General features: G+C 51.3%; 1 protein-coding gene across 1 annotated transcript in view; it reads left to right on the top strand.

Moving 5' to 3' along the window:
• Window positions 1–27,229, top strand: part of VPS13A (vacuolar protein sorting 13 homolog A) — a 2,196,319-nt gene that overhangs the window by 2,146,443 nt on the left and 22,647 nt on the right. Inside the window, exon 71 of the mRNA XM_078675860.1 lies at window positions 6,799–6,873. Coding sequence (XP_078531986.1) covers window positions 6,799–6,873 — 75 coding nt within the window. The remainder of the gene's footprint in view (window positions 1–6,798; window positions 6,874–27,229) is intronic.

Below are 27,229 nucleotides of genomic sequence, written 5' to 3'. Positions count from 1 at the left end.
ATACTATCGGTAAATAGTTTGTTTAGAAGGGACAAGACTAGAGCTTGCTTCCAAACTTGATATCCAATGTGGGGGGACCTCATCTTCCATAAAAGATAAATTACAAAAGTTTGTTAAAGCAGAACCTACAGTATCAATGGCCTGATTGAAGACCTCAGTGGGGCAAGGAGCAAGCAGTGATCCTAATTTTATGGATAAAGCTAGTTGTTTAAAAATGTCTGGTTCCATAGGGAAGAAGTTTGATAGACCAATTGCTGAGATAATCTGTGGATCTGTAAAGTGTTTGGAATCAGGCTTGGATGCCAATAATAATGTAAGTAAATGCCTCTTTTGTACGGCCACCCCCAAGTTTTCTGACTAATGCTGCTGGGTTTTCAACTCTGAGAAAGCACTGAAGCCTGCTTACCAGACCTCATTTCCAGTGTCCTGACACCAAAACGTATATGTTACATTGGCTATACCCAATTGGCATAGGCTAACTTACCTTGAGTATGATATTCAGGGCATGTAAGTAAGAGAGTCACCACAGGATTGCAGCACTGGTTCTGCTACCCTGGGTGTGACACAGGGAAAACGAGTCTCCCAGTCTGCAATTGCTGACAGGAACAGCAGTTTTAAACTGCTAGACCGACTTTGCCATTTAAAGCAATAGAAAACCAAACCTCCCTCCACAATATGTAAGTCACCCTTATGATAGGCCTACCTAAAGCTAAGGCAGGGTGCGGCACATTTCACAGGCAGAACTTGAGGTTTGAATGTTTAGCAGTAAAAACGTGAAACCGTTAATTTGTATTCTTTACTGTGGAAGGATTTGCTCATCCTTTTAGTACAAGGTTACACTGTGACCCCTCAGCTGTGCTATCTCCTGAACGATGCAACCAAAGTTGATAGTCCAAGGTATCAAACAGTTCATTACATTAAGCACAACTTGATTTTCAGGTCAAAATTAATGTAACAAGCAACAGTGTGCATCTTTTATAAAGTTGGTACTTTGTTACCTTCAGTCTCTTGTGCCCTTAAAGGTTACACAAGGATCTTGAGCCAGAGCAGCGTCCTGCCCTCCTAAGGGGATGTGCTAACAACTCCCAGAAAGGGCTGGACCCAACCCTCAAAACAACACCCGCGTTAGCTGAGTCCGGGATAGTAGTCAGAGTGCAGCTTGGTTGCCCAGAAGCTGAGTTATTCCCCAGGGAAGGATTTGGCTGTTACCGTGCTACTGGGTGAATGGTAGCCCAGAGGCAACTGGATTCCTACCAGCAGCAACAAGACCTCGAGGGATGTTGACCCTGTGACCAGGACTGACTCACTCTCTTCGTGGACCAAGGAGTAGCTGCAGGAAGACCTCGTCGATCGCATCACATCCATAGCATCTTCAGCATCCTTTATCCTTTGCATCAGGACCACTTCCATACTTCCAAGCAACTGCATCTGAAAAAAGTGCTTCACTGAATCCTGCATCTGATAGAGACTATTAGCTGCAGATTCCTTCAGGTAGAATTATCCCCAGGCGTGAGACTGGATCCGGGAAACTTTTGCCACAGCATCCCTGCGCGCCGGAGGCGGGACAACAACACGCGACTTTGCCCAGGCGTCATCCGCACACATGACGTCTGCCAGGTCACAGAAGACCCGCCCAGACCTGCCTATGTCAGTTTTTTTCTTTTCCGATCCGGTCCTTGCTACTGGCCTGTTTCGGGCCCCTTTTATCTCTATTCTTTTGGTGGAACAGTGTGCGAATGCCTTCGGGCTTCAAAACTTGTACGTTTTGTAGGCGTCTTATGTCGGCAACGGACCCTCACTCATTTGTATGTGGTGTTTGGGGGTGAATCACGGCACCACCGACTGCGAGGCCTGTCAGCAGTTGAAGCCGAAGTCACGGCAGGAGTGCCGCATGAAACTTCTCTCGGCGCGTCTCTCCAGGTCAACGTCCTCCCCTCGGTCTGCTTCGGCGGATGGCTTCAGGTTCGGCCGTGGTTGTGGTCCCCTCCCTTCTCCGATGTCACATGAGCGTCGCTCCCCGGTGGGTAAGTGTCACAGTTTGTCCCCGGGGGCTGGGTTCCGGCCTTCTGGGGGCAGGGACTCTCCGCGGGTGAAGCGGCCCCAAGTGTCGTCCTATCCACCTTTTCCCGATGTTGGGGCGTCGAGAGTCCAGTTGGAGACAAACGCGGCGGCTTTGCAGGCCTCGCTCGCATCTCTCCTCCTTCCCCTCCTGGGGCATCGGCGGACCCCTCGCTTCTCGCAGGGCCCTCCGTGACGCAGCCGGTGACTCCGGCCCCGGCGCTGACTGATTCAGATCCAGGCTTGGAGGATGTGGTGCTGTTGGGTTGCAGCTCCTCTGGGGCACTGCCTTCAGTCCACGGCATCTCTGCCTCCCCGCAAACTCTTGCAGGAGTCCCTGTGGTGTCGCAGGAGGTCGCCGGGGCTCAGGTCGCATCCCCGAGCCCCTCTCGGTCCTATGACAAGGTGGTCCTGTCTAAGGCCGAGGTGACCGGCACCGGCAGCAGCTGGTCTGTGTGGAGCCACAGGGGTCGGTGCACCCTCCTCGTCCCACTCCTGGTCGTGGCTGGGTGCGGACCCCTCGCCCCTCCCTGGGCCCCTCTTGTCACTCCCCAGAGGCGGCTGCCTCAACAGAGGGCGAGTCGGAGGTTGAATCGTCCCTGGCACTGCCTCATGGGTTGCCGAGCGAGCTACGCCTCATTCAGGGCCGCGGCTGGCGGAGGGCTTCGTGCCACTCCCCAAGCACGTCTCGTTCCCACGCGCAGTTGTCAACCTTGACAGTGGCCCCTGAGCCAGTTCGACTCCGGCTCCACTCCGGTCTCCACTCCGGGGTGACTTGGAGGAAACGTGTCCGGTAATGCCAGATGGTGCAGACAACCTGCCTCAGGCTGCGGACTCTACGGCTCAGCGCAGGGGTCATATCGCGGATTTGTCTTCAGACGCTCCTTCTTCTCCGGAGGCGGCCTGTATTTTGGTGTCGTCCTCCCCGGAGACTGGTCGCCATGTGGTGTCTTTTTCACCAGCTCCCTGCCCTTCCTGAGGCAGAAGTGTTCGTCAGAAGAGCGGCAGGTCCCTCATTCTGCGGCTCCTTCTGACTTTCAGGTCTGGTCCTTGACCGTTCCGCTTGGTCTCGGGGACGGCCGTCTTAGGTTGCAGCCGTCACCCACGGAGGAGCTGCTTTCCCCACCGTGGGGCCCTACGGAGCCAGGTGCGGCCTTAGCTCATGCAGTGTCCCCGGCTGCGTGCATCCTGCGTATGGGTGACCCGGTGGCTCTCTTCCGGCAGACAATGTATTGGAGGTCCTCCACCAGGGCTCGGGTGGGAGGGAAATCTTGCTTCCCTTTGAAGGTTCCATCCTTTCTTCCTTGACGGGGGCTTGGAGGCATCCTGCCTCAGGGGACCCGGTGCCTCAACATCTTCTGCACCGGCATCTCCCGGCACCACGTGATCCGCCGTGCCTTTCCCTCCACCCCTCTGCCTCCAGTCCACTTTTGTGGACTGCTTTTCCCTCCCTTCCGCCGCTGTTGACCCCGCCATCCCGTGAGGCTCGATGGCTGGACTCTTGGGGGTGCAACATGTTCGCCTCAACCAGCGCTGCCCTGCAGGCCCTTAACACCTTGTGTGTATTGGCTAGAGCCTCCTCTTGTTTGTGGAACTCAGCTGAGTCTCTGGGATCTTAAGCTTCTCAAGAGACTGTTCAGGTGGACTTACGGCATCATGCGTTGGATGGCCGGGAGCTAGCGTCATTTATTCTCCGCTCCGCTCTGGACATCTCGGAGGTGCTGGGCCGGGCCATGTCTTCCTCAGTCACCCTCCGTCGACATGCTTGGCCTCAGGACGGCATGTTCCCTGAAAATATTCGGGAACGGCTAATTGATCTTCCGTTTAATGGCAGCCTGTTGTTCCATGCCCCGGCTGACTCTGCCATCCAAAGGTTCCTGGCAGGGCTCCGTCCTCCTCTCCCTTCTCCTCCTCCTCCTTCTCCTCCTCAGTGACTGCTGAGTTGAGCTGGTTCTGGACCTTCTTGGGCCGGTTGCCTTGCTGGGGCGTTGGCATTGTTGACTGCTGGACGGCCCCTTGTTGACTAGGTGTGTTTTTGCTAGAGTTGTTACACAGACTTGGCCCTGAGATTAGGCCGTCTGTTTTTTTTCTTTGGGCGGCTTGTCAAGCCTTCCGCGGGGGTGTTTTTCCCCGTGACTCTTTTGTTTTTTCCTCTGCTGCGGAAGTTCTTCCAAAGAGGGTTCCCATGTCTTGGGGCTTAACGAACCCTATGTGGGGTAGTGGTAGCTGTAATATAGCTAAGCTCTACTTGGGAGTTCTGGTCGCCTTCGGGTGCCTGTTCTCTATGGCGTTTCTGTATGTTGCTTTTGCTTCTTGAGGTCGTGTGCGCGGCTCCTTGTAGTGGTGTGTCCGGGCATTTCCTCTCCTTCTTGCTCTTGTCCTGAGAGCTGGGATGCTTCTGTGTTCTTCTTGCTTCTGGCGGCTTATGGCTATCGATGCCATTCTGGCTGGCCTGTTGCCTTCCCTCTGGGTGGGCTCACCTTCTTTCCCTTTTTTCCTTGGGCCCTCTAGGCTTTTTCTTCTTCTTGTTTCTCTGCCTGTCCTGGCATTGGATGTAAGTTCTGTTACCTTGGAGGTGGAGTGGGGTGCTTCGGCTTCTCCGGCCTTGCCCTTCGTTCCTCTGTTGTGAATGTACGGGCCTCTTCAGTCTCCCTTCTTCCTCCTACATCCATCTTGGGGTTGCTGGTGTTCGGCTTGTGGGGGTCCTTTTGCCTGGACAAGGTTACTTCCCTGGTCTGCAGGTCTGATCTCCTGTGGAACCCTCTGTCCTGTCTGCCTGGTGGGATCCTTTCTCGGACCCTCCTTCCCCGTGGGTATTGCTAGGGTATCTATTCTAAGTGAAGGAATCTGCGGCTAGTAGTCTCTATCAGATGTACAAGCTACTTACCTTCGGTAACAATGTATCTGGTAGAGACGATTCTAGCCGCAGATTCCTTCACAGCCTGCCCTTCCTCCCCGTTCTGGGAGGACCCCTGGGCTGGTCTTCGGTACTCGACTCCCGGTGGGGGCTATGTCTCCTGTGAGTGCCTTCTTTTCTCTTGGCGGTGGCTCCGTCTTGTTGCTGTTCATTCCTCCTCTTTGGTTCTTTGGACGATGGAGTTACAGTGCTCCTGTGCCCCGCTGCGCTGGCTGCTCTAGGTTGGGGAGGTTTGCCTTCCATCTCTGCCCTCCCCTCCCTTCCCTTCCTCTTGCTGCTAGGGGTCCTGGCCCCTCTGCTAACCTCTGAGTTGGGGTCTTCTGGTCGTGCCTCACCCTTGTTCCTTGGGGGATGGTTGCCCTCTATGCCGGGATGGCTTGGTGGTTCCTGTCTGTTTTGGGACTGGCTCCCCTTCCTTGTTTCGGGATGAGGGTTGTAGGCCTGCTACATGTGTCATGACTTTTTAGGCAGGTTCCTTGTCTCTGTGGGAAAGGGGGGGGGGGCTGTCTACATACTGGCAGGATGGCTGCTCAGGGCTCTGCTCTGTTCTTCCTTCTGCCCCTGCCCTTGGACACTGCAGTGTTGCACTGTTCCTTATGGTGTCTTCCTCTTTTTTATACTCTTTCGCACACTGTTCCCATGCTCCCACAGTTTTTTGTTTGGTGGCTCCGCGTTTGGATGCGGAAAAGTTCTCAGAAGAAAACTGGCGCGCCGAGGTGGGGCCTGTGTGACCTCGCTGACGTCACGTACGCGGACAACGCCTGGGTGGAGTCGCGTGATGCCGCCCCGCCCCCGGGGCGCAGGGATGCTGTGGCATAAGGTTTCCGAATCCAGTCTCAACCGTCAGGATAATTCTACGTGAAGGAATCTGTGGCTAGAACTGTCTCTTCCAGATACATCGTTACCGAAGGTAAGTAACTTGTACTTTTACACTCCTTAGATAATTATAGAAGGGTTAAAATCTTTTTGCGTGTTTCTACTATGCCTTATTTTCTTTTTTGTTTACAAAAAAACTAACTTGTATTTAACTTCTTCTAATATCATTTTGCAACAAATATTTAACAGCTTTTTTGAAGTGTTTATTTTGTTCTAGAGATTCTATTTGTATTCTTCATGTATGCAAACATGCTCTCTATCTTTCATATGAAAGAACTACGCACCAATGATTTAAGTGGTTTGTGGGGAAGGTGACAGTGCACCAATGTATTTAAAATAAAGTACCCCTTTCCGTACATGATAAGGATATTTCAAGGCACTTTGGAGTTCTTAACCTTATAAAGGCACTCTGCCTTCGACCTCCTCCCTCTATATAGTCATGGAACTTGTCAGTCACTTTCAATATCCTTTCATGTTTGGCAAGTAATACTTAGTCCAATATATAATGCATCAGATTCTGCAATCACTGCATACATTTCAGTCTCCAAGGGCCAGATGTACAGTCATTTAGCATTTGTTAACGGGTCAAATTGCTATTTCAACCCGTTAAGAAATGGTAAATGGCCTTTTTCTATGTAAAAACGCCATTGTAATTTCTACCTGGTGCCTCCCAGTAAAGGCCGGTACAGTTTGGGAGAGAAACAAAATGGAGCTGATGTTGTTTATTTTAGGAAACAAAAATGGTGTTTCCTTTATGATATGAAAAACCTCATACTGTAAGGAAAGGGACAGGAAATGGGAAACTAGGTAATAATGTCTGTCTTGTCCCATGTTTGACTGAAAACAACTTTGAAGTCCAGAACCATACACTCGACAGGACTAGTATAAATGCCATTTTTAGCCAAATGAGTTCCTCCTTCTTAAATGAAAAATTCTTTGTTCTGTAGGAAAGAGTGAAGTCCGTGTTTCATGCCAAAGAATTTGGAAAAATAATCAATTTTAGAACTCCAGAGGAAGCCACGGTAAGCATATCAGTGCATGGTGTTTGAATTAAAGTTGTAATGTTTACCGTGTTTTTGTTTTTGGAGAATGTTTTGCTTATCTGATAGAGACTTCTAGCCGCAGATTCCTTACCTTAGTATAATCCCCAGACATCAGACTGGAACTGGAAATTTCTCATGAGCAGTACCCCTGCACGCTGATAGATATCATTGTTTGACTCCGCATGGCATCACCCGTGCCTGAAGGGACATGCACGGTGCCTATATAGATGCCACCCGACCGCACTGATGTCAGTTCTTTTCTTTCCACACCAGAAAGGTCAGATCCGTAGAAGAGCTAACACCAGTATTTTTGACTGACCTTTTTTCAACTTTTTCTCTAGAGTTTTTCAAGACTTTGGTCCTGATTTAGATCTCAGTGGACAGGTTACTCCGTCACAACAGTGACGGATACCCTAGCCGCCTAAATATAAATCCCATTATATCCTATGGGATTTGTATTTCGGCAGACGAGATATCCGTCACCGTTGTGACAGAGTAACCCCTCCGCCAAGATCTAAATAAGGCCCTTTGTTTCCTGATGCGTCAGGGTGTCGGCTAGGAATGCTGGTTTCAGATGTCGGTGACAAACCCAAATTTGGTGTGCCTCTGCTGTTTGGAGCGTAGTCACAACACCAGCACCTGCATTGATTGCTGCAACATGCACACCAAGGCCTTGAGGGAGTGGACCCTCAAGCTCCACAACGCCACAAAGTTCATGATCTCGGTTGAGAGGAAGTTCTCTAGATCACTTATGGAGCCACTCTAAGCACCCGTTGTCTCAATCGAGGTCGCCAGGAAAATTGGATACATCCCACTGGTGCAAGAAGCTGAAGACATCTTTGACTTCGCTAAATCTGTTGACGTCGACTGACCAGATGAGGGAGCACCAGCACTCAAGACCTAGTTCTGTTGTGGAGCCTGGGCCATCTCTGGGTCTCCCAGAATTTCCAGCTACCAGAGCGACCCCACCCAGTCACACAAATTTTGCGAGGCCATGGTCCTCATATTTGGGCACCCTGTCCTTCCCAGACAATGGTCTGGTCTCCCCCCTGCTGTGGGTACTGAGGAGAGTGCCTCATTTACAATTGTGGTGCGGAAGGCAGCTGAGGTCCTGAACCTTAAGCTGCCTTCAGTGGCAGTCAAGGCAAACGTCTTGATGCTAGGTGCTTCAGCTAGCAGTTTACCCCATCAAACCACTACTCCCATTCAATGAAGCCCTTCCTAAAGTCGAACTCAGGGCTTGGTCCAAGCCCTGCACAAGGGCGTCTGTATAGGACAGTTGCCCGCCACCATTGCCCCATTCCAGGGACCCCAGTTTCCACACCCAGTACCCCACTTCAGAGAACTTGTTGGTCCAGGCCTCTACCTCCGAAGTCAATCCGGGCGCATTCCCTACCACTCCCTGGACAGGGAATCCATAAGGCTGCATACCTTTGAGAAGTGGATGTTCTCTTCTGCCTATCTGGCACTGCGGTCGGTGAACATCGCGTGCCTCTCTGGCAAATACTCCCATCTATTTGGGACTCGGTTGTGCAAGTGCCTCCCATGGTCTCAAAAAAGACACACTTAAGAAGAAATATGAGACCAATTTAGAAAAATAACACAGATTTTTATATATCATCGGAATCAGGTAAGTACTTTCGGACTTATGGATTTTAGAAGAAAACAGTAATATAGCCAAATAACTGTTTGAGTTATGAGCCTTGAATGCTGGAATGTTATCCTAGGGGAGGAATGACATATACTTGTTGTGAAAGTTTGGGGTGCCCTTTGGAACTTAGGGTGCTAGAGGCCCAAAAACCAAAGAACCCCCAGCAGTTTTAGTTTACCTGCCCTGCTGTGTTTTGGTGCAGAGGTGCTGATGGGGTTGGTAGCCTCGAGCGCTACACCATTGAAAGCATTGAGCACCTGAAAACAAAGGCTGCAAGGGGGGTCTTGAGGACAAGTCTAGCATAACCCAAAGGGGGGCACAGCTTGTGGGGGGTCTTTAGAGCAAGGGGGTGCAGTCTGTTGATTTGAACCCGGGCTGGGGTAATCAGTTGCAGAAGTGTTTGGCCATCTTGCCACTTGTGTTGGAGGCTCTCACGGTTCTCGGTTTGACCTGTAGAAGGACAAAAACTGCCCTCCTCATGGCCATGAGGTCGCTCTCTCCTCCGTCGGGTTCCGCGGCGCCTTCTGGCCCCACGGTCCCGGCTGGGAGCCCAGGCGGGCCGGGTGCTTGGGCCCCGGCGCCGGCGGCGACTTCGGTCCTGGCGCCGCAGGGCCCCGCTGGATCCGGTTCCAGATCCGGGTCGCCGCTGGTCGACCTTACGACCCCGCCGGCGTCGACCCCTAGGGTGTCGCCCCCGGCGCCGTCCCCGCACGGCGCCGTCCCTGGTTCTTCCCTCGGTCCGGATCCGGCATCGGACCGGCGTCACTCAACGCCGCATTCGACGCCGGCAGAAGAGCAATTCTTCTATGATCCGGCTCCATCCTATGCACCTGATTTTCAGGAGATGGAGGGCGAGGGTGACTGGGAGGGGTCTGAGGACCCTCTGACACAGGCATGTCAGTCGTTTCAGGACTGGATAGACGAGCTAGGGCAAGCCAATGGTCTCAACACTTCACCTAACACTGGCTTTGTCTCCCCTCCTACCGTGGCTACGGAGGAGGGGGCTGCTTATAGTGTGGTGCTGACGAGGGCGGCCAAGGCCTTGGCTCTTGAGCTCCCCGTCGCGACTGTGAGATCTAACATCCTCACTGAGGTCCTTAAACCGCAGGCAGGCTCTCCGGAGCCTCTACTGCCTTTTAATGAGGCTCTCACGGACGTCCTGTTGGGTACCTGGTCCAGGCCCGCTACAATTTCCCCTATAGATAGGAACGTCGCCAGGCGCCACCGCCTGGCTCCGGGCGACCCTAGTTTTCTGTCCACCCACCCCGACCTCGAGAGCCTGGTCATCCAGGCCTCTACTTCCCAGTCCGCATTCCCGACTGCACCTCCAGATCGGGAATCCAAAAAGTATGAACAGTTTGGCAAGAAACTGTTCTCCTTCCTCAGTTTGGGGTTGCGGTCAGTCAACTCCGCTTGCCTTTTGGGCCATTACACCCACTCTCTGTGGGATACGGTTGCGGCCGTGCTGCCGGAGTGCCCGGAGGGGGCCCGGGCAAAACTCGTTCAAGCCCTTGCGGAGGGACGAGACGCAGCGCGGTATTCTATTCGATGTGGGCTGGATACCACGGACTCGCTGGGCAGGGCGATGTCAACGACGGTGGCGGTTCGCCGCCACGCCTGGCTGAGGTCCGCCAACTTCTCGGCTGATGTTCAAAACACCCTCATAGACATGCCATTCAATGGCAGCCACCTCTTTGGTGGCAAGGCAGATCATGCGCTTGAACGCTTCAAGGACTTGAGGGCAACGGCCAAGTCCTTGGGCCTGTCAGGCAAGCGTCAGCCATCTTCTGCCTTTCGCTCCTTTCGTGGCCAAGGAAGGGGCGCCCCTTCACGTCCTGCCAGCCACAGGCCGCAGTCTAACATCCAGCGCGGCGGCGGACGTGGTAACCGCCGTGTCGGTGCCAGGGGACAACGAGAAGGCCAGTCCACATCCACCCCCGCAGCATCTGCCTCAAAGCCCTCTTAGTCCGTGCTTTCAGGCCCATTTGACGCCAGTGGGGGGCAGGGTCCGCCATCACCTCCTCCACTGGCGCGACATCACTTCGGACAGGTGGGTGCTGCAAATCGTCCGAAGTGGCTGCTCCCTCCCCTTCGAGGCGACCCCTCCAGCCATGCCACCGCAGTACCACGGCGTGTCGGGGATCACTTGCAACTTCTGCAAGAGGAAGTATCGGCCCTCTTGGCCAAGGGGGCCATAGAGCGTGTTCCTGGGCCAGAAGTAGGGTGTGGTTGCTATTCCCACTACTTGGTTCCCAAGAAGGGCAAAGGGGGCCTACGCCCTATCTTGGACCTGCGGAACGTCAACTGCTTCCTCCGGAAGGAGAAGTTCAAGATGCTGACTTTGGCTCAGGTCTTAGCTGCCCTGGAACCCGGTGACTGGATGGTAGCGTTGGACTTGCAGGACGCTTATTTCCACATCCCCGTCCTGCCGGTTCACCGGCGTTACCTGCGGTTCACGGTAGGCCACGAGCACTTTCAGTTCACGTGCTCTCCTTTCGGCCTTACCAGCGCCCCACGGGTGTTCACGAAAGTGATGGCGTTGGTCGCAGCTCATCTGCTCAGATTAGGGGTGCTAGTCTTCCCCTATCTCAACGACTGGTTGTTGAAGGGGGGCTCGCCCCAGACAGTCGTCAGCCACCTCCAGACTACGGCCGACCTCCTGCACTTGCTGGGGTTTTCCATCAATGTGCCGAAGTCACACCTGTGTCCCTCTCAAAAACTCCTCTTCATCGGAGCGGTTCTGGATTCGGCGCAGTTTCGGGTTTATCCTCCCGAACAGAGGTTCGGGATATTCAGGCTCTGATTCCGATCTTTGAGCCTTTATACCGGGTCTCGGTCAGGTTGACGCTGCGGCTTCTGGGGCTGATGGCCTCCTGCATCCTTCTGGTGCATCCCGCCAGGTGGCGGATGCGGGCTCTGCAGTGGGACCTGAAGTTTCAGTGGGCCCAGCATCAGGGCAACCTGTCCGACCATGTCCTGATCTCGGTGGGCACTGCAAGACAGTTGCAGTGGTGGCTCACGGACCGCGATTGGGTCTGCGGCAGATCCCTCTCCCTACCCCAAATGGAGCACGTAGTTATGATGGATGCGTCCCTCCTGGACTTGGGGGGCCACATGGGAGAGGCGGAGATCAGAGGCCGCTGGTCTCCGGCGGAGTCCCGGTTCCACATCAATCTTCTGGAGCTGCGGGCGATCCAGCTTGCACTGAAGGCATTCCTTCCCTCTGTCCGGGGAAGTGTGGTGCAGGTGTTCACGGACAACACCACCGCCATGTGGTACTGCAACAAACAGGGCGGGGTGGGGTCGTGGACCCTTTGCCAGGAGGCTCTGCGCCTCTGGCAATGGCTATCTTTCTGCCATCTCGGCATTTCTGCGGTTGCCAGACCAGCCATCCCTTTTCAAGTCCCCTATTGTACATGGGTTTTTTAAAGGTCTCTAGCATGTGTTCCCATCCACACCCTTCATTATGCCACAGTGGGACCTCAATCTGAAAGTGACACGTTAGGGATAGATTCCTTACCTTAGAATATCCCCAGGCGTGAGACTGAATCTGGAAAATTTTGCTTAGCAGTACCCCTGTGCGTCAGTAGATGGCGTCCTACGGCTCCGCATCCGTCACTGGCATCGCCAGCGCCGGGACGACCTCACGGAGGGTACTTAGGCGCCACCCAGGCCCTCTGACGTCAGTTCTTTCTTTTTCCGCGCCAAAAGCACAGATCCGGATTGAGCACGTACCTCAGTCATTTTTTGACTACTCTATTTGAGACTTATTGTCTCCTCCTCTTGTCTCCTGGTGCACGTAGGGATGCTCGCATTTAAGTCATGTGGGTCGTGCTGCCGTACAATGTCGGTGGCGGACCCCCACTGTGTGCCTCTAATGCCTGGAGACCGATCATGACTCCCGGGACTTTCGAGACTGTCGAGCCATAGCCCGAAGGCTTTGCGGGAGCGGCGCCGAAAGTTACTGGAAGTCCAGCATTCCTCTCACCGCTGCTCCGGGTCTAGGGGCCGTTCACGGGACCGCTCGCGGGACCGGAGCCGTCGCTCCTTGGGCTCTAAGTCTTCGCCTTCAGATTCTGGTAAGCGTCGCCATAAAAAGAAGTTGAAGAAGCGTGTTCGCTCTCCGACGTCCCCCCGTAGCTCCCATGAGGTGTACGAGGGGGACAGGGGCTCCATCCCTGCGGTTCCTCTGCCCTGTTCTCGGACCATATTGTTCCGGCATGGGATCCGAATTGGGATGCGGCTGTGGCTCGGCCCCGGTCAGGGCTGTTTACAGCGGCGTTCCCGACGCCGCTTGTCCCTTCTCCGGCTCCGGCCCTGCGCCCAGACCGGCTCCCTCTACACCGGAGCCGGACGAGGACAGGGATGGGTCAGAGGACCCCCTTGCCCGGCAATGTGACTCCGAGCAAGATTGGGTGGACCAACTTGAAGATGCAGGCGAACTTGATGTGTCTTCTGACCCGGGGTTTGCCTCTCCTCCACCTACTATGGAGGAAGGGGCTTCCTACACTGTGGTGCTGCGCGGGCTGCGGAGGCTCTCAATCTCGACCTCCCTACAGTGGCCCTTAAGACAAACCTCCTTACGGAGGTGCTCCAGTCGGCATCCGCGTCATTCGAGCCGTTGCTCCCTTTCAATGAGGCCCTCACCGAAGTCCTTTTGGGCACTTGGTTGCGACCTGCCACGGGGGCGCCGGTGGATAAAAACATCACTAGGCGTCATCACCCGTCGCCTAACTCACCCCACTCCTGAGAGCCTGGTCATTCAGGCCCCAACGTCGTAGAGTGCCTTTCCCACGGCTCCACCGGATAAGGACTCTAAAAGGCTAGACCAATTTGGAAAGAGGTTGATCTCCTCATCCAGCTTGGGGCTGCGGTCGGTTAACACAGCCTGCTTATTGGGCCGTTACTCACACGCAGTGTGGGATTCTGTAGCTCAGGTCTTGCCTCAGTGTTCTGCGGAGGTCCAAGCTGTCCTTTCCCAAGCGATTGCGGAGGGTAAGAATGCGGCAAAGGAAGAAGAGCTACGCTAGCAACCAAGATGGCGTAGGCTCCCGGCTCCACCGCCCTCCGTCGCCCGCCTGAAAATCCTGTCATTTATCCTGTTTTTGCGCCCAGCCACCGTGTGTATGAACCTGCCGTGACACTAACGGTGCTATTTCGGGATTTCTACCTGTTCGGCAGACGGAGATATGTGGACTGGAAGTTTGCGGCCTAGATCTGCTTGGAAGCCGGGGTCTCGAGTACTGGCCCACCCGGGTTACAGTTCAACAACATCGGCTGTGGTGGTGTGATTGGGTCCGGACAACCGAGGTGAAAGGAATTTTTTTTTTTTTTTTAATTCTTTCGGACTGATGTGTATGGCGTTTGGCTGCCTTGGTGAAAGTAGAAGGAGAAGTGACGGCCTACGATTGCAGTTGTGGACGGGGGTCCTGCCTGGTGACCCGGTAACGGGCCCGCTGGTGTTCGCTGGGTTGGGATCTCCACCTACAGTGGCGGACCCAGGATATTGTCGAAACAATCGTTAGGTCCCCATCTGCTGTCGTCTGTTCCCTATTCAACTGCCCCCCTCTGAGAGTAGAGCTTGCTGGGGGAAGCCATCATGACCGACACCGAGCGAAGAGCGGAGGCACTGACCGCGAGTGACCCGTCACTACGGACTGTGTTGGCAGCCATAGAGTCAATTCATGTGTACGTCGAAGACCGCATTCACAAGATGATAGCGCGCTTGTCTGAGATCGTACGAATTGGACCGGACCCTACTCCTCCACCAGAAATGGGAAAGACCGAGATACCCAAGATGGCCGCATTGATGGAGGAAGCAGACCCCGTACTATGGGAGGTGTCGGTGTCTTTGGCCAGTATTTTGGGCGGTGAGACCAAGCTCGATGCCACACGTGGATTGTTAAGCCTACGATCGTTGCCAACAATGGAAGGATTAATTGATGTTCCCCCTCCAGAGACTTTTGATGAGAACTGTAATCGGACTCAAACTGCGTCACTTCCCTCTACATCGGCGCCGCTAAGATGGCGGACGGCTCTACGTCGGGAGTACATAACGGAGAGTGGAGTCTCTGGCCCTGACGATGTTCACGGCACTTTCGTACTTCTGCTGTGTCCTGCTCTGATTATTATTACAGTTTCTTTGTACTCGGACTGTCCTGTTGAAGAAGGGGTTTGTCCGGAGGAGGCTCACACGTTCGATCGAAAGGGGCAAGGATGAGATTGAAAGACTGGGTTTGACTTCAAGTAATATGGACACGGGATTTGCTAAACTTATGCTTTCGGGTGGCTGGGCGGTGTTTGAAGTTGTCCTTATTGCGATAATATTAGTTGTCAGATAGATCTTTACTTCATTCCGGGGATTCTGGTTCTGGCGGGGGGAGAGGTGACCGGGAGCCCGTACGAATCTGCCCTCCTCCACTTCTCTGCTATTGTAGTTCTCTTCTTTTAGAACTTGGTTAGTTGGGGCGACAGGAACGCTGCTACTGGGGGTTAGGCGATAGCCGTTTGCAGGGGGGCAGGGTGGGGGGGATGGGTTTTTTGTTTTCTTTTTGTTATCGCCTATATGTTTTTTTTTCCCTTTTTCTCCTTTTTTTTCCTAGCCTTTCCTTTATTCGTAATATTTGCACAATCTCTTGACTTTGGTCCTTAATTCTAGTAACTAGTTGCTATGACTCTCCTGTTGCTCTGATTTAATGGGTGGGAGGGTTTTGAGGATCCGCATCTAAAATGTTTCTCGATTATACTGATGCCAATCTTATTTTGTACACAATTCTGCTGACCTCTTGAGGATTCTACGTCGCTCTACGACTATCCTGTTTTTGTACCGCCCCACCCTATTATCATTGTATGCATGTATGGCACTAGATATGTCTGTTTATTTTCTTGTTTTAAAAATAATAAAAAGATTTATATAAAAAAAAAGAATGAACACCAAAGCCAGGGAATCGGCGATAAAATTGGCTATATATTGCCACCTTACCCCAGCGAGACTCAACCAAAGCAACCCGACCCGTAGTGCGCTGTGTTGGAGAGGATGTGGCAGCCGGGGTACACTGACTCACCTCCTATGGGACTGTCCCGCCCTGCAGGAGTACTGGAAGGTCGTCCTGGACGATATTGACTCCACGTTCGATACTGAGATCCCACGTTTCCCAGCATACACACTCCTAGGACTTCCAAACGCACTTACATTCCCCCTACGATCAGCTCGCGGCAAACAGATGGGCATCGCCATGCAGGCAGCGTCGCAACACATCTTGTCGCTATGGGGCTCTACTACCCCACCCACCCACACTGGCTGGTTACACAAACTGTGGTTCACCTTGGGCATGGAACGGATTCAGGCCACACTAACACATACCACTGACGCATTTCGCACCACTTGGCAGCCACTCCTAGCGTTGCTCTCCAGGGAATTCCACGAAATCACCTGCCCGAAGTACCTTCGTATCCTACGACTTACGGACTGCATGATAGACCGAACGCAAACAGAGGCACCCTGATACATTTAGTCTTGCAATACCTCACAAGACTACTATGGAAGACTGGCGTACTGGTGGGGTGGGGGGGGGGGGTGTTGCTTTGGGGTGTTAGGGGGGGGGGGCGGGTTCTTAAGGCTGGCTTGTTTACTTGTTGCCCCGACTAGGGGCGTCTTTCGACCTCCGGGCACTACCTTTACATCTGAGCATGCTCACCCTGCTCATCTAACGCTTATTAAGAGAAGACGTGTCTGTCTGTCTCGCTCGCTTAACCTGCCTGTTGATTGTGCTTAGCTATGCCATGCCTTCTTTTTCTGTTCTGAAAAATTCAATAAACATACTTTGAAATTAAAAAAAAAGAATGTGGCAAAGTTTGCCATCAGGTGTGGTTTGGACACCACTGTTTCGTTGGGCAGGGCAATTTCCACGACTGTGGCGTTGCAGCGCCATGCCTTGTTGCGTTCCAATGGGTTCTCGTCCGATGTCCAGGGCTTGCTCATGGACATGCCCTTTGATGGCTCCCGCCTCTTTGGTGATAAGGCCGACAATGCCCTGAATCGCTTTAAAGACTCTTGGGCCACGGCCAAGTCTTTGGGTCGTTCCACAAAGAACCCTGCCACGCTGGGGTTTTGTTCCTTTCGTGGCCAGGGCAGGGTCACCCAAGCACGCTCCTCTAGCAAGCCTGTGCAGAACCAGCCTCGCCACGGCCGTCAATTCCGTAGGGACGGGTCTGGTAACCAGCACGCGGGTCAGTCCACCTCCCCCCCGCTGCTTCCGCCACTAAGCCTTCCTAATCCGAGCTTCAGGGATCACCCTATGCCAGTGGGTGGCAGGGTCCACCACCACCTCCACCACTGGGGCGAAATTACATTGGACAAGTGAGTGCTGCAGATAATCTGCCAAGGTTACGCACTCCCCTATCTGTCCTCTCCTCCGGCCATGCCACCTCGGTACCACAGCATGTCGGGGGATCATTTGGCTCTTCTCCGTCAGGAAGTCATAGCCATCTTGGCCAAGGGAGTCATCGAGTGCGTTACCGGTCAGGAAGTAGGGAGTAGTTGTTATTCCCACTACTTTCTGGTTCCCAAGAAGGACAAGGGGGCCTGCACCCCATCTTGGGATGTCAATCGCTTCCTCTGGAAGGAGAAGTTCAAGATGTTGACTCTGGCTCAGGTCCTGGCTGCCCTGGACCCTGGAGACTGGATGGTAGTGTTGGACTTGCAGAACCTTATTTTCACATCCCTGTCCTGCCGGCCCTCCAGCGATACCTGCGGTTCACCGTAGGTCAGGAGCATTTTCAGTATCCCGTGCTCCCCTTAGGTCTTACCAGTGCCCCGTGGGTGTTCACGAAGGTGATGGCGGTGGTCGCAGCTCATCTGCCCTGGTCTGGGGTGTCAGTCTTCCCCTACCTCGACGACTGGCTGTTGAAGGCAGGTTCGCCCCAGGTAGTCGTCACCCGCCTCCAGACTATGACCGACCTCTTGCATTTGCTGGGGTTCGCCATCAATTTGCCGAAGTCGCACCTGAGTCCCTCTCAGAAGCTCCCCTTCATCGGAGCGGTTCTGGATTCGACGCTGGTTCGGGTTTATCCTTCCGAGCAGCGGGTCCGGAATATTCAGGCTATGATTCCGCTCTTTCAGCCTCTATCCCATGTTTCTGTCAGGCTGACACTCCCGCTTGTGGGCCTGATGGCCTCCTGCATCCTGCATGTGACACATGCCAGATGGCATATGCGGGCTCTGCAGTGGGACCTGAAGTTCCAGTGGGCACAGCATTAGGGCAACCTGTTCGATCACGTCCAGATCTCGGAGGGCGCTGCACGACAGTTGCAGTGGTTGCTCACGAATCGCGATTGAGTCAGTGGCAGATCCCTCTCCCTTCCCCAATGGAGCACACAGTGGTGACGGATGCACCCCTCCTGGGATGGGGAGATCACATGCAAGAGGCAGAGATCAGAGGACTCTGGTCTCCGGCGGAGTCCCGGCTCCATATCAAAGGCCTCTGGTCTCCGGCGCAGTCCCGGCTCCATATCAACCTTCTGGAGCTGCGGGCTATCTGGCTTCCACTGAAGGCATTTCTTCCCTCTGTCCGGGGAAGTGTAGTGCAAGTATTCATGGACAACACCACCGCCATGTGGTATTGCAATAAACAGGGCTGGGTGGGGTTGTGGACCCTATGTCAGGAGGCTCTGCGCCTCTGGACATGGCTGGAACATCAAGGCATTACCTTGGTGGTTCAACACCTAGCAGGTTCTCTGAACGCCAGGGCGGACAAACTCAGCCGCCGGTGCATGGTGGATCACGAATGGCATCTGAACTCGAGCATGGTGCAAGGTCTCTTTCTGCAGTGGGGTACGCCTTGGTTAGATCTATTTGCCACCGAAGAGAACGCGCAATGTCATCAGTTCTGCGCGTTGGAATTTCCAATGCGGCACTCGCTCAGAGACGCTTTTCGTCGCAAGTGGAGCTGCGGTCTATTGTACACCTTTCCGCCTACACCACTACTGCCCAGAGTGCTAAAGAAGATCAGGCGCCACCGGGCCCAAGTGATTCTTGTGGCTCCGGACTGGGTTCGAAGATTATGGTATCCTGAGCTACTCAGTATGAGCATCAATCCCCGATCCGTCTGCCTCTTCGGGAGCAGGGGGCGGTCCTCCACCCGAACCTGTCCAGCCTCCATCTCCATGCATGGAGATTGTGCAGCGACAGTTGACACCTTTCGATCTTCATCCCGAAGTCTGTGATGCAGCCAGGCGTCCCTCCACCAAAACGGTATACGCCTGCAGGTAGAACAGATTTGTGGTATGGTGCACAGCGAAAGCTGTGGATCCCCGTTCTACCCCTCTTTCGGAGGTTCTTTTTTTCCTTCTCTCTTTGGCCCAGCAGCGCTCTGCTCTGGGCACTATCAAAGGTTATCTGTCAGCCATCTCAGCCTTCCTACGGCTTTCAGATCAGCCTTCTCTTTTTAAGTCCCCAGTTGTTAACTATTTTCTTAAAGGCATTACGCATACGTTTCCACTCGTACCCTTCATAATGCCTCAGTGGAACTTAAATCTTGTCTTGACTTTTCTGATATGCACTCCCTTTGAGCACCATCATAACTTTCCCTTATGTCTTCTCACTCTGAAGACGGCTTTCCTGGTTGCTATCACCTCTGCCAGAAGAGTGAGTGAGCTCCAGGCCCTTTCTTCCAAACCTCCTTTCCTTTCTGTTCATCCGGACAAGGTGGTGTTAAGGACCCGTCCTTCTTTTCTGCCGAAGGTTGTCACACCCTTCCACATTGGGCAGACCATCACTTTGCCCACCTTCTTTCCGCCTCCGCATCTTTCAAGGGAAGAGGAGAGGCTCCACCGTCTGGACCCAAAACGTGCGCTTGCATTCTATCTGCAGCGTACACAGCAGTTCCGGATGGATGATCAGATTTTTGTTGGCTATGTGGGAGCCAAGAAAGGTCAGGCTGTGAACAAACTGACCATCTCCCAGTGGGTCGTTCTGTTCATCAAACATGTTACTCCTTGACCAAGAAGGAGCCTCCAGTGGGACTGCGTGCCTCTACCAGGGCAACTGCAGCCACTACTGCCTTGGGGCGTTCCCTTGCATGACATTTGTCAGGCAGCTATGTGGGCCGCGCTGCACATGTTTACCAAGCACTACTGCCTTGACAGTCAGGTCTGGAGAGACGGCTTCTTTGGCCATTCTGTGCTCCGTGACTTTCTGGTGTCATTTGGTTCGCACACCCTCCACCGGGGTTGGTATTGCTGGGGTATCTATTCTAAGGTAAGGAATCTATCACTAACGTGTCTCTTTCAGATGCACAAGTTACTACTTGTGTAACGATATATCTGTAAGAGACATTAGTTAGTGATAGATTCCTTACCGCCCCACCCATCTTCCCCGTTCTGCGAACTGATTACTAGGGTTATGGTCATCCCCTTTTAGGGCCCTAGTTTTATGCACCAATGGTCAGTATCTTGCATGGCTCTGTGTTTCGCCATGGAAAGTTGTGTACAGAACTGATGTCAGCGCGCATGACGTCGTCCCGGCGCTGATGATGCCAGTGACGGATGCGGAGACGCAGGACGTCACCTACTGACGCGCAGGGGTACTGCTAAGCAAAACGTTTCTGATCCAGTCTGACGCCTCAGGATAGTCTAAGGTAATGAATCTATCACTAACTAATGTCTCTTACAGATATATCGTTACACAAGTAGTAACTTGTGCATTTAGTACTCACATTTGTAATGTGTGCTCCTTTTGAGCCATTACACAACTGCTCTATCGGGCTCCTTACCATCAAGATGGCCTTCCTAGTGGCTATAACATCTGCCTGCAGGCACAGTGAGCTACAGGCTTTGTCATCTCAGCCTCTATACCTTACCTTCTACACAGACGAACTAGCCCTTCGGACTCGCGCATCCTTTTCATGTTGGTCAATCTATCACCCTACCCATCTTTTATGCTCCACCTCACCATTTTAAAAAAGAAGAGAGATTCCATTGGTTGTACCCAAAAAGGGCGTTGTTGACCAAAAAAGGAAAGGCGGTGCATAAGCAGATCATCTCACGATGGATAGTGCTTTGCATCAAAATCTGCTACGCCCTGGCTAAAAAGCAACTTCCTGAAGGTTTGTTTGCTCACTCCAACATAGCCAAAGTGCAATCACTGCCTTTGCTCGCGGAGTACCGCTTCTCGAACGGATTTCAAACTAAACAGCTGGTTCCCTTTGAAGGGCCCTCGCCCTACGCACCAGTGCTCAGTGTTCTTCGTGGCTCCACGCTTCTAGTGTGGAAAGTCGTGAAAAAAAACTGATGTCACCTCGCAGGGGTGGCGCCTATATAGGCATATTGCACATCACTTTCAGAGTGGATGATACCACGCAGAGACAAACAACGCCACCTACAGCTCACAAAACATTTTCGGGTCCAGTCTGACACCTGGGGATTATGGGTAAGGAATCTGCCACTAGATGGTCTCTACCAGATATTTGGTTACTGAAGGCAAGTAACTTGTTCTTTACTACCAAATGCAAGTCTCAGGCTACATAAATCTAAATTAAAGGTTTCAGTCACAAAGCATTGAATGGAGTTTTAAAGGTGTCTAGCACATTACCTTCAGTAGAGCATTTTACTTCTAGTGCAGAATGTCTGGACAGAAAACTTGAAGAACCAAAACTACATTGAGGTGACAAAAAGAGACTGGTAATGTAAAAAAAGTCAATAGTGTTCCCGAGCACATGTGCTTGATTTAGCTGTAATTTCCCCCGAGGGGCACCAAGCCGGAAAATAGTCTTACTTGCTCCTACAGAAATAAAGTGCTCGGAGTCCTGGAGTGTGCCGGGTGAGCGACAACAGCTCCAGTACAAGTCAAGTGAGCCGGCCACCCGCAGACCTAACACCGGCACTTGGCGGGCACAGGCTCTCTCCCTCATGGTCATGCTTCTGCAGTGATTGGAGGTTTTCTGTGGTTTCTCCTGCGGGGTATTTGTTTACGAGCTCCCGGGGGGAAGGTGCCGAGGGGGGTGGGGGGGGGGGGGTGTTTGGCTAAGATGAACCTCTTCTTGGTTCTACACTTGGGTGGCAATGCTCCTATGGCATCCTCACTCATCCAATGAGGGTCAAACGAGTCGCAGTCCGTGTTGCTTTCAGTGACCTAGGGGTCATGACCACTCACTGTCTACATGCTACAGCCCAGTCAACACTGATAAGTTATTCACGACAGCACCTACTGGCGTATGGGATTGCCGCACCACTTCTGCACAAGGCTTCACGCCGTAGCACACGACAGTCTTTTAACTCAGCTGCCCTCCTGGCCTACAGAGTCACCGCACTGTTACCGCTCAAGGCTTCGGCCCTTACCACACCACAGTCTTTACTACAGCTGCCATCTCCTGGCATATGTGGGTCGCTGACTCAGTACGGGCAACGGACGAATCAGTGCAGCAGCCGTTTCCTCACACCTTGCTCAGGAAGTCCACTTAACAGGGCTCCCTACAGGACCTTGCTCCCTCTAATGGTGTCATCTTTCTCACAGGATACACTTGGCTGGGCAAGCAGGCAGGCCCTTGCGCTCCGGGTTAGGTGGTCTTGGGTTGCCTGTGTGACGTCCCCTCGCCCAGCAGTGAGACGAGCAGGCCTTGGCCCCCCCAGTCCTGGTCACAGGCAGAAGTCTTACAGAGCTTACCCTCCTCACATCCAGTCTGGCTGCTTCGCAGATGAACATTTAAGGGGTCTCAACTTCCCCTTCTTATAGTGTATTTCTGAAGTTGAAGTTTTATGTTGGGATTCCTCTCGTTTTGAAGTGCATCGTTTTCTCCTTCCTCTTCCTCCTGAAAAGCAGTCTGTCACAGCAGGAGTGTCTCCAAAGCTGATAGTCCCACAACACAGGGCATGGGAGTGACTAGAGTTCACACCTGGATGTCAGTCACAATGATAAGTGCATCAAAAGGTTAGGCCAAGACTCCAAGCTTTACTTGTTATGATTCTCTTATCAGCCCATCTCCTTCCTGAGATGTGGCCAGATCTCTTCCATGTGACCTCTCACTGAATCAAAGAGCACCCTTTGAATGGTGCAGGGGAGGCCTACTCATCCCCTCTCCAGTGTGTCTCCCACTTATCCTACTGGAATGCAGCAACCCACAGATCTATCTGGGAATCTCTCTAACACCACTCCATGTTTCACCTTTCAGGAGTGGGTCTCCCAAAATGGAACCCAGGGCCCTCCTGTATTGTACCATCCACAGGCACACATACACCCGGTTCATACCCACACTGCACAGTACTGTATCCTCCATGTACTGTACCATTCAGAGGCACACATGCTACTAGCACTTGCAATTAACATGCACTCACTACCCAGCACAGTATAATTGATGTACTCTACAGACCAACAAAGATTTCTTTTTTTTTTTTTTTTATATATGTTTTTTATTATACTTCTGCTCACACATATTATACTATCAACAGTTTGTTCATACAGCAACACAATCAAATCAAGGTAGTCTTATAATATTATAACATTAATAATATACATGAACATGGATAATTTGTCATCAGAAGGCAAAACAAGAGCCAAATAAATCCGAATTAAATAAAAATAAGAAAAAAAAACGTATCGTGATACTTTACATGAATCAGAGGTCCCTCTGTTATGATTCAAAATCGAATGTAATACTAAGTCACATTCCTAAACAATCCTAAACATATTACCCTATCCCATCCCTCCAGCGAGCTAAGGGCTCCCAGATTCTATCTCCTCGTACTCTCCTGATCCTTCCCTTCCTGGCATATATAGGTTTCTCCAGGTTATGTGCAGCTATTAAGTTCGCCAACCAGACTTGCATCACTGGAGGAGTCTTGTCCAACCAGGCCCTTGCTATCATTAATCTAAAAACTGCCATAAACATAAAGGAGTCGGCCTGTCCAAGATTACTCCCTTCTGGACCGATTCCCAGCAAAATCCAAGTAGGGGTTAAAGTTATCTGTATCCCTAAGGACATATCCAGAAAGCCCTTAATGTCTTTAATTAAAGTGTATAACTGAGGACAGATAGCAAACATATGTACGATATCAGCATTAGGTGAATTACACCTAGGACACGTGGTCCCCTCAGAGCCCCCCCATTTAGCAATTCTAGCTGGTGTGTGGTACAGTGAATATAGAGTTTTGTAATGCTGAGATTGTAGAGGAGCTGAGCACAGAGTAGTGCGACCCAGGTCCAATGACGCCTTGAAGGCTTCAGGATCCACCCCTATTTTCTCCATCCATTTGTTGCTATACTTAGCCATATCGTCCGGTTTGCCCCTCACCAAGAAAGCATACCCTGACCTAATAGTTAATTCACCTCCACCACCTATATTCTCCATAAGATCATTACCATTATATCCTGCTGGGCCCCCCTGTTTATTACCCAGAAAACTCCTGACTTGTAGAAACTTGAAAAAATCTCTTCTATCTATACTATATTTCCTTACAAGGTCCTCAAATTGCACTATTCCCTCCTGATTCCTTAAGTCCCCTATCTGTCTGATTCCTTTATCCTCCCAGGCAACCATTACCGAGTCAGAAAATATTTCAGGGGGAAATGACTTATTGTTACAAATTTTAATATATCTATTATATCTGCCCATACCTGACTTCTTCAAAAAGATATTCCAAATTTTGAGGGCGGCATTTACGGTCTTTGATTGTTTCCGTCTCAAATATCCTAGGTCAGTATGATATAAGAAACAGTTTTCTGCCTCCTGTCCTAACACTACTGCATATATTTCTGTTGACATATTTGTTATTTTCTGTAGCTGACCACCCCCTCCAATCAATCCCTGCATATATTGTAGTGCCGCCGCCAAATAATATAGCCTAAAATCTGGCGCTCCCCAACCCCCTCTTTCTCTAGGCAGCGACATAAATCTATAGGCCCTCCGAGTTTTTCCATGAGCCCACAAAAACCTATTTAAAGTGCCTTCCAGTGTGTTAAACCATTTAGCATCAAACAAAAGGGGGATTGAGCGGAATAAATAAAGAAACTTCGGTAGGATCAACATTTTTAGCACATTTGTACAACCGACCAAGGAAAAATGCAGATTATTCAACCTCTCCAAATCCTTCTTAACTTTGGCCATTATAGGAGCCGTGTTTACCTCCACCACCGTGTCCAAATTCACAGTAATTATGATCCCCAAATATGTTGCTGAGCTAACCACCCTATTATCGGCACACCTCGTGAATTGATTTATAACAATTTGCGTCTTAGATTTGTTTAACCTGTATCCTGGGACTTGACCAAATCATTGGGCTTCCAATTCCACCCCCTTGATAGCAATATCTGGACTTGGAGTTAATATAGCCACATCGTCTGCGTAGGCTAACGATTTAACTGTAGATCCATTCAATTTCATTGGTGGAATCCCATTTCTTTCTAATTTTCGTAAAAATGGCTCCAAATATAATGCAAACAGCAGTGGACTTGCGGGACACCCTTGCTTTGTCCCCCTTAAAATTTTTACCATATTTGAATGCCCTCTGTTTACTCTGATGCTTGCAGTAGGATTATTATACAGAACTTGTATGGCTTTTAAAAACCCTTCTCCAATACCACTCCACCTCAGTACTGCCCATAAGAATTTCTAGGCGACCCTATCAAAGGCCTTCTCGGCATCTAAAAATAGTGCCGCGATAGGGTCGCCTAGACCCCCGGCAGCATCGAACATCGTAATCACCATTCTAACATGCTGGGTCGTGCCCTTCCCAGGTATAAAGCCATGCTGCGATGTGCTTACCAGATGTTCGATACTCCCAGCTAGCCTTTTTGCTAGAATCTTGGAGTAAACTTTGACATCTGCGTTCATAAGAGTAATAGGTCTGTATGAGCCGGGAAGTGTTGTAGGTTTACCTTTTTTTGCTATAACAATAATATCTGCCCCGCCCCAGGACTCAGGAGGTATCCCTCCCCGTTGTGTATAATCCATAATTTCAAACATGTCAGCCAGGAGAACATTTTGGAATACTTTATAAAATTCAATCGGAATTTGATCAGGCCCGGCTGCTTTCCCTAAGGGGAGACTCCCCAAAGCCCAGGTAAACTCCTGCAGACAGAGAGGGACATCTAACCTCTCCCTTTCTTCCGGTGATAGGCAGGGGGGAGGAATATCACAGAGATAGCTGTCTATCTGATTCTGACTTATTGATTCATCCAAGGAGTATAAATCATCATAAAATTTCCTAAAAACTTCCCTTATCAAATCTGGATCTGTAACAGACACCCCCTGTGGATCATGAATCTCTTTTATATCGGCTGCAGCAGTGCGCTGCCTAGTTCGCACCGCTAAGACGTGTCCAACCCTCTCACTTAGTTCATACGCATCCTGTTTTTTGGCCATATAGTTCTCGGCCGTTTTCCTACTGAAACCTTCTATGGCCTGTCCTTTGAGGGCTATGATTTTAAGTAAGATTGACTCCACTGCAATATTCTGACTTATAGCTGCAGCTAATATCTCTTCCTCTACAGCCAACCTTTGTCGGATTTCTTCATTTCTAATTCTTTCCCTCTTTCGCTTAGCTAATACATAGCTCATTGTCTCTCCTCTTATGCCAGCTTTAAAGCAGTCCCAAACCACCCCTGGAGATGCTGAACCTCTATTTATATCCCAATAGAATTTTATCCAGGCTTCCATATGTTTCGGATATGCCCCATCCTTTAGGAGGATACGTTCAAAAGTCCACCGTGTTTTACTAGTTTCAGCTATAGGCATCTTAAATGTTAACACCAGGGGACTGTGATCTGAGACAATCCTAGGATGTTTTTCCACTTGCACCCCAGTGATTAATGTGTTGGAGACTAAAAAATAATCCAGTCTGACCAGGATTTTGTGAGGAGCCGAATAGAAAGTGCTGCTATCCAAATGAGGATGTTGCTCCCTCCAAGGATCAGCTAACGAATTGTGTTGTACCATGTCGGCTAACGCCCTGTATGTCTTTTTCTTCCTCCCCATATATCTACCCCCCCATATCACAAACGAGCTTTTTGGGTCATGAATATTAAAATCCCCGCAGCATACAATGGGCTCAGGCCAGTGGGCAAGTTCGGTGTCCAAAAACTGCCATAGATCTGGGTCGTCGTCAGTGGACCCATAAATTGTAACTAATGTAAATTTCACCCCTTTGTAGAAAATTTCCACTATGGCCCACCTACCCCAGAGATCCTCCTTTTTTCTATGGACCACGACATCTCTATTTCTCCCCAGAATTGCCACCCCTCTGGTCCTAGTTCCTTGTTTGCTAGCTGCTAATACCTTGAGCCCCAACTGATCCAGAAGATGCACCTGTGCGGTTTCGATATGGGTCTCCTGGAGGCACACCAGATCTAAATGGAGAGTTCTCAATAATCCTGCAACTTTCAGCCTCTTATTAGGATCGTTAAGTCCACATATATTGATTGAAGCAATTTTACAAGACATTAAAGCATATCAGATTTCCTTCTTATTATAAACCATCCTTCATAGTAGAAGTTATAGAAAATACAAACATATTCTACCTTCTTCGCGTATAGTCTAAACTGTTTATACTGTGACTGAACTTCAATGAAAATGTGTGTTATTGCAATCGAATAAACAACAATTTTAGCCATGTTTAAAAACCCCCACCCCCTACCCCTCCCCTAGCTTGCCCACCCCCTCTCTCCCTCCCCCCCTTTACAGGCAAATAGGTCAT

This window comes from Lissotriton helveticus, chromosome 2_1, assembly GCF_964261635.1.
Source record: "Lissotriton helveticus chromosome 2_1, aLisHel1.1, whole genome shotgun sequence".
In the NCBI taxonomy this organism is placed as follows: Eukaryota; Metazoa; Chordata; class Amphibia; order Caudata; family Salamandridae; genus Lissotriton; species Lissotriton helveticus.
The sequence above is the reverse complement of the archived record's forward strand: the minus strand, read 5'-3'. Positions and strand labels throughout refer to the sequence as shown.